This window comes from Hypanus sabinus, chromosome 18 (genome assembly GCF_030144855.1).
Source record: "Hypanus sabinus isolate sHypSab1 chromosome 18, sHypSab1.hap1, whole genome shotgun sequence".
Classification (NCBI taxonomy): Eukaryota; Metazoa; Chordata; class Chondrichthyes; order Myliobatiformes; family Dasyatidae; genus Hypanus; species Hypanus sabinus.
The window spans coordinates 23820483-23833545 of NC_082723.1; the positions used below are offsets into that span (position 1 = coordinate 23820483).

Consider the following 13063-nt stretch of genomic DNA (forward strand, 5'->3'; position numbering starts at 1 on the left):
CTGGCTTCACCTCTCACCTTCCAGCTATCCTCCTTCCCCTCCCCCCATCTTTTCATTCTGGCAACTTCCCCCTTCCTTTCCAGCCCTGAAGAAGGGTGTCAGCCTGAAACGTCAGCTGTTTATTCATTTCCACAGTTGCAGACCTCCTCCAGCATTTGGTGTGTGTTGCTCCGGATTTCCGCCTCGGCAGAATCGCTCGTGGTTACTTCTGGACGCCGGGTTTCAGAAATCAGACCACAGATAGCATAATGAGATTTTAACTCTCTGCCTCTGTCAATCGAACAGCAGAGAAAGAACATTTGAAAAACTATGACAGAAATTCCATGCTGGTTGTGACAAAGCTGTGGTTACCTTGGCTCTTTGATTTTGGAACCAAACTTGAACTACGCGGACACTGAGCCCTGTTTCAGCTGCAAGAGTTTCTCTGACCTGTTGAGGAAAAAAAATACTCTCTTTAACAAGCACACAGAAAGCAATTTGACTCAAAGAATGCTTAAAGCTGTTTTTAATATCATAAAGACAAGAACATAAGAAAAAAGAGTGCAAGCTGCCCTTTCAATACCTGAGCCTGCTCCACCGTTGAATGAGATCATGGCAGATCTTATTCTGCGTACCTACTGCCCATTAAGCCTCCAGTGTTTAGGACAGCAGTGAAGTTCCTCCATCTCTGTCTGTTTAGAAGGATTTCTCATTGCTGTTTGAGTAACAATTTTTTTGACCAGTCATGGTTGTTAGCCCTGAGCTGAACCCCTGATCCTGGAGGGACCAGAGGACCACTCTTAGTCTGATCTCTACCCTCTGACCACTTTGGCATGGGTGACCCTACCGAGAGCCAAAGCATAAAGCCCTGATGCCAGCCAACGTAGCTCTCCAGGTCACTGAGGCACACAAGCCCAATGACAAGGTTGTGATCCTCTTGGAGGGGGTTTTTATTTTAGCCACAGATAAATATAAAGATTTGTCACGTGTGCATCAGAACATTGACACATACAGTGAAAGGCTTTGTTTGTGTCAAATCAAATCATCGAGGACTCTGAAGGGCAGCTGCAAGTGTTACCACCTCAATATAGCATGTCCACTGCTTACTAACCCTAACTGTTTATCTTTGTTAACATGGAAGGAACCCCACATGGTCAGTGGGAGAAACTACAAATTCCGTACGAGCAACGTGGGAATTGAACCCTGGTCGGTGATCACTGATGCTGTAACTAGACTGTGCTGCCATGCTGTTCAAAACTGAGCTCAACTTTCCTGCCTGCTCCCCACAACAGTCTCCATAAATTATCAAAAAATCTATTTAGCCTGGACCAGATTCAATGTCACTGTCTCCACAGAATCTGCAGGTAAAGAATTCCATAAATTCTTGATTCCCTGAAGAAATTCCTCCTCAACTGCACCTTAAATAGGTGATGCTTCATTCTGAAGCTATTTTCTCATGTTCCATATCCTCTAATGGGGAGGACAATCCTCTCAGCTTCTATCAAGTCAGAGAAATGCAAACTGTACTCTTCGACAGAGATAACTGATCAACTGGGGGTGGGGGTTGGGTAGGAGAGGAGTGAGGTTGCCTTGAGGCATAAACCTCTGTGTCAGCAAAGCAGGCTTGAAAGTTTGAAGCATCTTTCCTTGCTCCATTTCTGGTTAAAGACCAAGAGATGAAAAGGCTCAAACTTTGTTTTAAAAACTGCAAATGTTAGATATCTAAGACAAGAACAGAAAGTGCTGGAAACACTCAGCAGTTCAGGCAGCAGCTGTGGAGAGAGGAACTATCAATGTTTCAGATCCAGGACCTGTCAAAGGGAGTCAATAAACCTATCATGAGCTGCTGAAAGAATTAGGTCTTGGGAGTTTAGGAGATCTCACTGAAATATATAAAGTCCTGGTGAGGCACAGCAAGGTAGAAGTTGAGGTGTTTCCACCAAGGAGGACATAGTTATAAGATTAGAGGGTGGTCATTTAAGATGCATAGAAATCTCTTTACGCAAAGGTGCTGGATCACTGGAATTCTCTGTCGTGGTGGGTTGTGAAAGGCATATAATTGGGGGCATTTAAAGATCAATAGTTGAAAATATGTGAAAGATATGGGAACCGAGAGTTCTGGAGAACTGGCACAGAAGGGGAGAAGTGAGGTCTGGGGTAGATCTGCAATGAATGGTGGGACAGATTTGGGGCCAAGTGGCATACTGCTAATCCTATGTTCTGGGGAAGAGCTCCAGACATGAAATGTTAACTGTTTCTCCTGGCACAGATGTGGCCTAACCTGCTGAATATTCCCAGCTGTCTCACATACTCAACAAAGAGGAAAAGGAGTTTTAGAACATGGAACATGGAACGGGTGCTTCATCCCACAATGCTGGGCCGCACCAATTAATAACCAAAAGGCCGACTAAGCTAATCCCTACAAACAAGCTGGAGGAACTCAACAGGTCGGACAGCGTCTGTGGAAACGAGCAGTCAACGTTTCGGGCCGAGACCCTTCGTCAGGACTAAGCTAATCCCTTTTGCCTACATGATGTCATTATCCTTCCATTTAACTCATGTTCATGTGACAATTTAAATGTCTCTTAAAACCATTCCAGGCAGCGCTGTTCTCTGTGTAAAAAACCTTCCCCGCACATCTCCTTGAAAATTACCCCCCTCACCTTAAATGCATGCCCTCTGGTGTTAGACAATTCAACCCTGGGAAAAAGATACCTATGCCTTTGATAATCTTATAAACCTCTATCAGATCTCCTCCCAGCCAACCCAAATTTGTCCAACCTCTTGTTAAAGCACTTATACAGTTTCAGTTTAACACATGACCTAGCATTTTTACCATCACACGCTGGGGCAGACCATGAAGATTACAACAGAGGAGAGGAACTGCCTGCTAAATCCAAACTAACTTGGGTGAGAGTGACAGAAATCCTCTCCTATCAGATTCCACCTTCTTCAGCTTTTTACTTTTTCCACCAATCATCTCCCAGCTTCTCACTCCATTCCCCCTCCCCCACACACCTAGCCTCACCTATCATCATCTAGTTTATCCTCCTTATCCTCCTCCCACCTTCTTATTCTGGCTTCTTCTCCCTCCCATCTATACGTACTATACCTGTACATGTGTGTGTGTGTGTGTGTGTGTGTGTGTGTGTGTGTGTGTGTGTGTGTGTGTATATACATTGTAATATTTAATATATTTTATGTATTGCACTGTACTGCTGTCACAATACAACAAATTTCATGACATTCAGTATGTCAATAAACATGTTTCTGATTCTAATTCTGATTCCGAATTTAGATTCCCCATTTGCTGTGGGAGATTTGGATCTCATGGTCTCGGCATTAATTGTACAGGTAACCAGGTCAGATCTTCCCACTCAGAATTGGAGTTATGTTCCAGGGGTACCTAATGCTTCACACTGATTTCCAGAGGGAAAATCCCAGGAGCTTCAATTGTTTGGTCCTCCTGTTGACACTCGACACACGTCATAGAAAACAGAACATAGAACATAGAAATCTACAGCACGTTACAGGCCGTTCAGCCCATAATGTTGTGCTGACCATGAAACCTACTCTAGAAACTGCCTAGAATTTCCCTGGCACGTAGCCCTCTATTTTTCTAAGCTTCATATACCTGACTAAGAGGCTCTTAAAAGACCCTATTGTATCGGATTCTACCGCCGCCAGCAGTGCATTTAATGCATCCCACCACTCTCTGTGTGAAATACTTACCCCTGACATCCCCTCAATACCTATTTCCGATTATCTTAAAACTGTGCCCCCTCGTGTTAGCCATTTCAGCTATGGGAAAAAGCCTCTGACTATCCAGACGATCAATGCCCCTCATCATCTTATACACCTCTATCAGGTCACCTCTCATCCTCTGTCGCTCCAAGGAGAAAAGTCCAAGCTCACTCAACCTATTCTCATAAGGTATATCATGAGATTAAACTGCCCCTGAGGAAAATGCCTTACCCTTGTCCTAGATATTTTCCTCTTGAAGATCCCACAGGTTAGGACAAGTAAATAATGTAAGCAACACACACAAAATGCTGGTGGAACGCAGCAGGCCAGGCAGCGTCTATAGGGAGAAGCGATGTCGACGTTCCAGGCCGAGACTCTTCATCAGGACTAACTGAAAGGAGAGATAGTAAGAGATTTGAAAGTAGGAGGGGGAGGGGGAAAGGCAAAATGATAGGAGAAAACTGGAGGGGTGGGGTGAACTAAGAGTTGGAAAGGTGATTGGCAAAAGGGATACAGAGCTGGAGAAGGGAAAGGATCATGGAATGGGAGTTTGGGTCTCGGCCCGAAACATCGACTGTGCTTCTCCCTATAGATGCTGCCTGGCCTGCAGTGTTCCACCAGCATTTTGTGTGTGTTGCTTGAACTTCCAGCATCTGCAGATTTCATCGTGTTTGCTTAGTAAATAATGTAGTTGTGCATAAGTTGAAAACCCCTCACCTTCCTGCAAGGTTTGGAAGACACTTCAAATGATGCCTTAAATGCTCTCCTTTGCTGCGTGGTGAGGATGGTCCTGGGGCGTTTTGGCCTCCTCTGATCCTTGCCATCTTCACAAGCCTTCCCCTGCATTCCCTGAATCTTGCTTGGTTTAATGTCAATATCTTCGTCATCACTCTTTACTGCAAGAGCATCAGAATTCACTGTCAGTTTAAAAGGGTAAAAACATAGTTGTATAAGACATTGGTGAGGCCAAATTTGGAGTATTGTGTACAGTTCTGGTCACCTAACTATAGGAAGGATATCAGTAAGATTGAAAGAGTGCAGAGAAGATTTACTAGGATGTTGCCAGGTCTTCAGGAGTTGAATTACAGGGAAAGATTGAACAGGTTAGGACTTTATTCCTTGAAGCGTAGAAGAATGAGGGGAGATTTGATAGAGGTTTACAAAATTATGAGGGGTATAGACAGAGTAGATGTGAGTAGGCTCTTTCCACTTAGATTAGATAGATAGATAGATAGATAGATAGATAGATAGATAGATAGATAGATAGATAGATACTTTATTCATCCCCAAGGGGAAATTCAACATTTTTCCGGTGTCCCATACACTTATTGTAGCAAAACTAATTACATACAGTATTTAACTCAGTATAAATATGATATGCATCTAAAATCACCCTCCCAAAAAGCATTAATAAATAGCTTTTTAAAAAGTTCTTAAATAGTTACTAAAATGCATTGAGTGGTAACTTAAGCTCAGTCCTAACACCAGCACTTAACATGTCTTGCCCCTGGTGGTTGATTTGTAGAGCCGAATGGCGTTGGGGAGTAATGATCTCTTCATCCTGTCTGAGGAGCATTGCATTGACAGCAACCTGCCGCTGAAGCTGCTTCTCTGTCTCTGGATGGTGCAGTGCAGAGGATGTTCAGGGTTTTCCATGATTGACCGTAGCCTACTCAGCGCCCTCCTCTCTGCCACCGATGTCATACTCTCCAGTTCTGTGCCCATGACAGAGCCCGCCTTCCTTACCAGCTTATTAAGACATGAGGCGTCCCTCTTCTTAATGCTGCCTCCCCAGCACGCCACCACAAAGAAGAGGGTGCTCTCCACAACTGACCGATAGAACATCTTCAGCATCTCACTACAAACATTGAATGATGCCAGCCTTCTGAGGAAGTACAGTCGACTCTGTGCTTTCCTGCACAGGGCATCTGTGTTGGCAGTCCAGTCTAGCTTCTCGTCTAACTGCACTCCCAGATACTTGTAGGTCTTAACCTGCTCCACACATTCTCCATTAATGATCACTGGCTCCAGATGAGGCCTAGGTCTCCTAAAGTCCACCACCATCTCCTTGGTCTTGGTGATATTGAGATGCAGGTAGTTTGAGTTGCACCATATCACAAAGTCCTGTATCAGTTTCCTGTACTCTTCCTCCTGACCATTCCTGACACACCCCACTATGGCCATGTCATCAGCGAACTTCTGCACATGGCAGGACTCCAAGTTATATTGACAACAGGAGAGATAAATACAAGAGGACATGGCTTTAAGGTGAAAGGGGAAAGATTTGGGGGAACATTAGGGGGAACTTCTTCACTCAGTGAGTGGTGGAAGTGTGGAATGAGCTGCCATCTGACATGGTAAATGCAGGCTCACTCTTAAGTTTTAAGAATAAATTGGATAGATACATGGATGGGAGCAGTATGGAGGGTTATGGACTGGATGCAGAGCTAGCAGAATAAAGTTTTGGCACAAACTAGAAGGGCCAAATGGCCTGTTTTCTGTGCTGTAGTGTTCTATGATTCTAATAGACATTTAGACAGAGTGTCAGATAGACAGAAAGATAGTGGGATGGATATAGAAACACAGATGTATAATTAAGGTGTATATAGGCATGCATGAGGGGCAAATGTTCAAAGCAGATGTGTTGGGCATGTTTTTCTTACACAGAGAACAGTCGATGCCTGGCATGGAGGTAGATATAGAACAGAGAACATAGAACAGTCCAGCACAGGAACAGGCCCTTCAGCCCACATGGTTGTGCTGAACCAATCAAATGCAATAGATGCATTTAAGAGTTCTTAGATAGGAACATGAATGCATAGGGGATCGATCCAGGACGGAGGAAGGAATTTGGTGTTATTAGCTTAATAAGCTTGACACAGCAGACAGAAAGGAAAGCAGAAAGGGACCTACTGGGTGAAGAGTAGACAGATGGAGAGGTAGACTTGCTCAAGATGCTCCAGGTTGGAGAGACCATGTGCGATTTGACGACGGGGACAGTTTCAGAGACCTCCTGATGGTGCATCTGTCGGGCTGCCCGAGACTCCTGACATTACCAGGTTGGGGCTGACATGCATCAGCTCTCAGTTTGAATCGTTACCTCCACCACACATGGGCTAATTTGGGAAGGAAAGGGCTGACCGCACACAAATGGGGCTCCCTGTCGGTGATTTGCCTGCTGCTCCTTGAGACTTTGTTTGATGTTGTCGTTATATTGCAGCCTGGACTCCACAGGGAGGTCTCGCTCTCATCTCAATACCGTTCGTAAAGGACTGCCAATTCCAAATGTTGACAGTTTTGTGGTCCATGATTTCCAACTTCTATAACTTGCAACCTTGTTTTTGAGATTCCTTTCTTTTATTTTTTTTTCTGATCTAAGTGCTGGAAGCCTCATTAATTCCCATAACAATACGCACAGGTGGAGATTATTACTTCAGACCACAAAGGGCGAGTAAGGAGGGGTGTCCAGAAAGTAGGAATACTGCTGGAATTAAATTTTTTTTTAATGTGTCTTAACCTGGCGAAGGGACCGGTTGGAAGCATGTTTAAGAGTGAGGGCTTTTACAGATTTTTGAAGTTATGGTTTCATTTGGTAACTTTGGAAGTAAATCACTAAACAAAAAACGAAAACTCAATCGACAGGTTTTTACTTCGGTAGAAGTTCTATCAAAAAAAAACGTTCACCAGCTGAAAAGTGATTTATTTTCGCAAAGTTTGTCATTGACTTCGTCTTGAACCGGGCCCCTGCAAGATGATCCTCTTTTATTTCAATTCAACATATTTATGTAATGATCAAACGCTGCCTGGCTTGCCTTAATAACTGTGTCATTATTAACTTCCTGAAATGCCATTTAAATTTAATGGCTCTCCAAATCTGATAACTCCTAGTCTTTGGAGAGTCGCGGCAGGTCCGGCAGCCGCTGACTCACATCACAGCTTCGCCATTTATAAGGCGACACTAAAGAAATCAACTTTCAGAAACATCTTAAAGAGAACAAGCAATGGCGGGATGCACTCGATCCCCGCCTCCCCCCTGCCCCACATGTTCGGCGCTCTCTGCCTTTTCCTGTAGATACCAACGGGTCTTTCTTTGATCATCCGCTGCTGATGACTTGGACATGGGGAGCAGTTTGTACTCTGCCATCTGAATATCATCAAGGTTAGTTAACTCTTGGCGTTCCTTAGTGCCGTTTTTTTTTTGTGACCGGGCTGCTAATCAAACGTGGAATCTGCGCTGGTCGGCTCGGAGTTAAGAAGGAATGCCCCCGTAAACAAAAACAGGCCTGCAGAGATGCTTTGACAAATTCTTTGACAGTTGTCTGCAGCAAAATATGGAACAGCTGCGCCTGTACCACATCGTGAGTAATGGGTGTGGATGTTTCAGTGGGCGCACTGAATTGAGTTACGTGCTGTTTCTTCATGAAACGCTAAAGAAAGCAAGCCCGGCTAGTTACACGCGGAGCAATGTCATTACTAACTGACTCGAAATGTCACACGTCCACTTAACTGGGATAAAAACAGGAACAGAATTGAAACGCAACTTCTGACCCTCAAGCTGAGCCCCTCTCCGGTAGCAGCTGTATTTATCATCAGTGGGATTGGAAACAATTGGAAGCCTTTTGAACTTTTAAAATGTCCAACAACACGGAAATGTTAGTGGAAAGATTGGTGGGAAAGGTTCTGAAGGACAGGATTAATCAGCACTAGCAGAAATTGGATTGATCTGGGATAGTCAGCTTGGTCTTGTTATGTGGAGGTCACATCTGACTAACTTGAACTAGTTTTTCAAGACTGCTGATGAAGGAACTACGGTGTAGTGACTTCAATGGAGAAGGGCCCACATGCCATACTGGTAAGAACCCATAGAATCTGGAGCAATTTAGCAACTGGACCCATTTTCACTCAGTGGCCACTTTATTAGGTACAGGAGTAGAACCTGGTGTGTCTTCTGCTGCTGTTGTAGTCCTGAGGAGACTGAGGTCCTCTAACATCTGCCGGACGATGCTGAGGATGTTCTACGAGTCTGTGGTGGCCAGTGCTATCATGTTTGCTGTTGTGTGTTGGGGCAGCAGGCTGGGGGTAGCAGACACCAACAGAATCAACAGACTCATTCGTAAAGCCAGTGATGGTGTGGGAGTGGAACTGAACTCTCTGATGGTGGTGTCTGAAAAGAGGATGCTGTCCAAGTTGCATGCCAGCTTGGACAATGACTCCCATCCACTCCATAATGTACTGGTTAGGCACAGGAGTACGTTCAGCCAGAGACTCATTCCACCGAGATGCAACACTGAGCGTCGTAGGAAGTCATTCCTGCCTGTGGCCATCAAACTTTACAACTCCTCCCTCGGAGTGTCAGACACCCTGAGCCAATAGGCTGGCCCTGGACTTATTTCCACTTGGCATAATTTACTTATTATTATTATTTATGGTTTTATATTGCTATATTTCTACACGATTCTTGGTTGGTGCGACTGTAACGAAAACCAATTTCCCTCAGGATCAATGAAGTATGTCTGTCTGTCTGTTCAACCTGTAGTGCATTCAGAGATGCTCCTCTGCCCACCATTGTTGTAACGTGTGGGTTATTTCAGTTACTATCGCCTTCTTGTCAGCTGGAATCAATCTGAATAATCTCCCTTGACATTTTCATTAACAAGATATTTTCACCCACAGATCCACCACTCACTGGATTTTTTTTGTTTCTAGCACCATTCCCAATAAACTCTGCAGACTCCTGTGTGTGAGAATCCAGAAGTTTCTGAGATACTCAAACCACCCCATCGGGCTCCATTAGATCACATTTCTTCTTCATTCTGATGTTTGGTCTGAACAACACAATTACCTCCTGACCATGCCTACATGCTTTTATAAATTGAGTGGCTGCCACATGATTGGCTGATTAGATATTTGCATTAATAAGCAGGTGTACTTAATAAATTAGCCACTGAGAGCATATAGAGTAAACATGGAGAGGATGTTTCCTATAGTGGGAGAGTCTAAGTTCAGAGAGTGCAACCTCAGAATACAGGGATGTCCCTTTAGAACAAAACTGAAGAGGAATTTCTTTAGCCAGAGAATGGTAAATCTGTGTATTTATCACCACAGACTGCTGTGGAGGCCAAGTCATCGGGTACGTTTAAAGTGGAGGTTGGTAAGTTCTTGATTAGTCAAAGATTACAGGGAGAAGGCTGGAGAATGGGATTGAGAGGTATAATAAATCAGCCATGATAGTAGGAGCAGACCCGATGGGCCAAATGGCCTAATTCTGCTTCAATGTCTTATGATCTTATTGATCCAAAACTGGTTTGTTGAATGGAGGAAGAGGGCAACAGGTAAGGGTGGTTATTGTGATTAGAATCATGTAAGGCAGTGATCTGTGCTGTGACCCTTGGTATCTGTTGCCTCCAATGATGACCAGGATATGAATGCAGTAGCTATGTTTAACTGATGGTAGTGTTGTGCATAACATAGGTACCATCATCAACGATGGAATGATATTGATTAGTTGGCAAGACTAGCGGAGGAATAACAGATGGAATTTAATGCTGAAAACACGTAAAGTGCTATATTTCGGAAGGGTTAATTAGGCTATAATATACATGGTGATTGGTAGGGCCCCAGAAACCACTGAAGAACAGAGGGATCTAGTGAAGCAGTGACACAAATACATGAGGTCATTAAGATGGCAGAGTTTAATTTGGGCGTAGTATATAAGAGAGATAGGTGTTTGCAGTACCGATCTATAAATCATTGGTAAGGGCACAGCTAAAGTACTGTGTGCATTTCTGAGAGATCAATATTTTAAGATTATAATATTAAAGATTTTAATATTTATTTGTCACATGTACATCGAAACATACAGTGACCAACCCGTGTTGTTTGTTGGTGCAAAACAGCACATAATATGCCCACAACTTACTAACCCTACCCTGTAGGTCTTTGAAATATAGGAGAAATTCGGGGCACCGGGAGGAAACCCACCCAGTCACAGGGAGAACATGCAAACTCTTTACAGACAGTGATGGAACTGATGGGTGATCACTGGTGTACTATCCGCTATGCTACCATGCCGCCCTATTGGAGGGACACGATTGCACTAGAGAAAGTGCAGAGAAGATTCACGGAGATGTTGCCTGGGAGGGAGACCCTGGAGATACCAGACATTCTCTCTTTGCAAGAAGATGCGAGGAGTTGTCCAAGTGAGATATACAAGGTTTCAGGGAGCAGATGGACTTTCCTTTCTAGCAGGGGTGTGCATAACCAGAGGGCATACTGTATGCTTACAGTCAGAGATTTGAAGAAGACTATTTTTGACCAGAAGGGTTGAAGCCTGATTCTCCCTCCACGAGCAGGTGAAAGAGGCACAAAGTCTCAGAACATTTAAGCCCATTCAGGTGAGCACTTGAAACACAATGGATTTGAAAGTTAGAAGCAGAGTGGTGGGGAAAAAGGGCTAGTAGTGTATAACATGATATTTGACCTACAGGACAGAGTCAATGGGCTGAAGGGCTTCTCACTGTGCTGTTTGACTATACCACTCCACGTATATGCCAGAAAGGTACAGATCAGTGTGAATCTTGGAACAAGGAAGTGTGGTTTAGGAATCAATCTGGTGTTGCTGGAATTGAAAGCTCAGTTTATGGAGTTATGGAACTGAACTTCAGAGGCGGAGTGAAGCATATGTCACCAGTACAGTATGTGTGTCTGCCACAACCAGCTGGGGATGAGGTTCTGGGCACGTCCTAACAATGCCAGTTTGTCATCATATCCAACTGGCATCAAATCAAATCCATCCACCAATCACAGGAAGGCACCAGATGGTCGAACCAGTGTGGGCGAGCAAAGCTGATGGCAGTGACGTAAATTCAAAGACAGATGTAGTGTGGGCCACAACAGAGCATTGGAATTGTGGCTCTGAGAGTCATTCTGGCTGCCAGACTTGCTGTCTCCAGACACCCTTGACACATTCACAGCCAGCACTGTTGTGGCCCAGTGTTGTCAAGATGTTGGTGAACAGATATGTGAAGAGGAAAGAGGCAGCACGGGTAGAGATGGAACCTCTCAGCTCTGGCATCACAGTCCGATCCCGAGCTCCGGAGCTTTGTGGATGGAGTTTGCATGTGGTTCCTTCCCACATCCCAAAGACATGTGGGTTGGTTGATTAACTGGCCACGGTCAATTGCACCCCATTTGTAGGTGAGTGGCAGAGTCGAGGGCAGTGTGATGGCAATGTGGGAAGAAATAGGCAGCATCTTTCATTAAGGACCCCCGTCACCTAGGACAAGCCCTCTTCTCCATTACTACCATCAAGGTGGAGGTACAGGAACCTGAAGGCACACACTCAATGATTCAGGACCAGCTTCTTCCCCTCTGTCATCAGATTTCAGAATGGACATTGAGCCTATGAACAATACCTCACTACTTTTCCCCTCTTTTTTGTGCATTGCTTATTTAATTTATTTTGATATATACTTTTTGTAATTTTTTATTATTGTGCTTTGCAATGATGGGTGGTGGGGGGAGATACATCTCTACTGCTAGCCTGCAGGTTCACCCTTGGGCAAGGTGTAGCATCTGCTTAGCCCCTGATCAGGGTCACATGAAGCAATGGGAGTAAGTGGATAGTCATATGAGCAGCTGGTGCACATCACAAGTCCTGGTTATGCGACCACTGACGCCAGGCAGACAATCTCTGAAGAGTATTGATAATGGCTGGGGTCACCCGTCCTGTAAAGACACTGCCCAGAAGAAGGCAATGACAAACCACTTCTGTAGAAAAGTTGCCAAGAACAATTGCGGTCAAAGACCAAGATTGCCCTCGTCATACAACACAGCACATACTGATGATGATACTTGCAATGTACTGCTGCAACATAATGACAAATTTCATGCTATTAAACCTGATTCTGAGTCTGATAAGAAAGAGAGTAGTATAGGATTAGTGTAAATGGATATTTGATGGCTGCTGTGAACACATTGGGCTGATGGGTTGGCTTCCATGGCAAGGAGAAGATGAAGAAAGTGAGGATGAGGAAGAAGATAAAGAAGTAGAAGGAGAGGATATAGAATAAGAAGATGATGAGGGAGAGGAAGAAAAAGGAGAAGAAGTGGGTAAGGAAGAAGAAAAGAGAAATAAATGGAGAGGAGGAAGAGAAGGGGAGGAAAAGAAGGGGAAAGGATGAGGAAGGAGGAGAAGAAAAGGAGAATGAGATAGAGGTAAAAGAGAAGGAGGAAGATGAAGAGGAAGAAGATGAAGAATGGGAAGAGGAAAGAAGGGGAAGCAGAAGAAGAAAATATCAGCAGTAGTTCATTGATTCAGCCTTTGCCTGACTGTTGTGTT

General features: G+C 44.3%; 1 protein-coding gene across 2 annotated transcripts in view; it reads right to left on the reverse strand.

Moving 5' to 3' along the window:
- LOC132407417 (LIM/homeobox protein LMX-1.2) overlaps positions 1–13063 on the reverse strand; it is a 252261-nt gene that overhangs the window by 11776 nt on the left and 227422 nt on the right. For both annotated transcript variants that reach the window (XM_059993871.1, XM_059993872.1), the window contains exons 5-6: positions 4441–4619; positions 352–429 (exon numbers count right to left, since the gene is read on the reverse strand). In XM_059993871.1, the coding sequence (XP_059849854.1) occupies positions 352–429; positions 4441–4619 (257 nt within the window). The remainder of the gene's footprint in view (positions 1–351; positions 430–4440; positions 4620–13063) is intronic.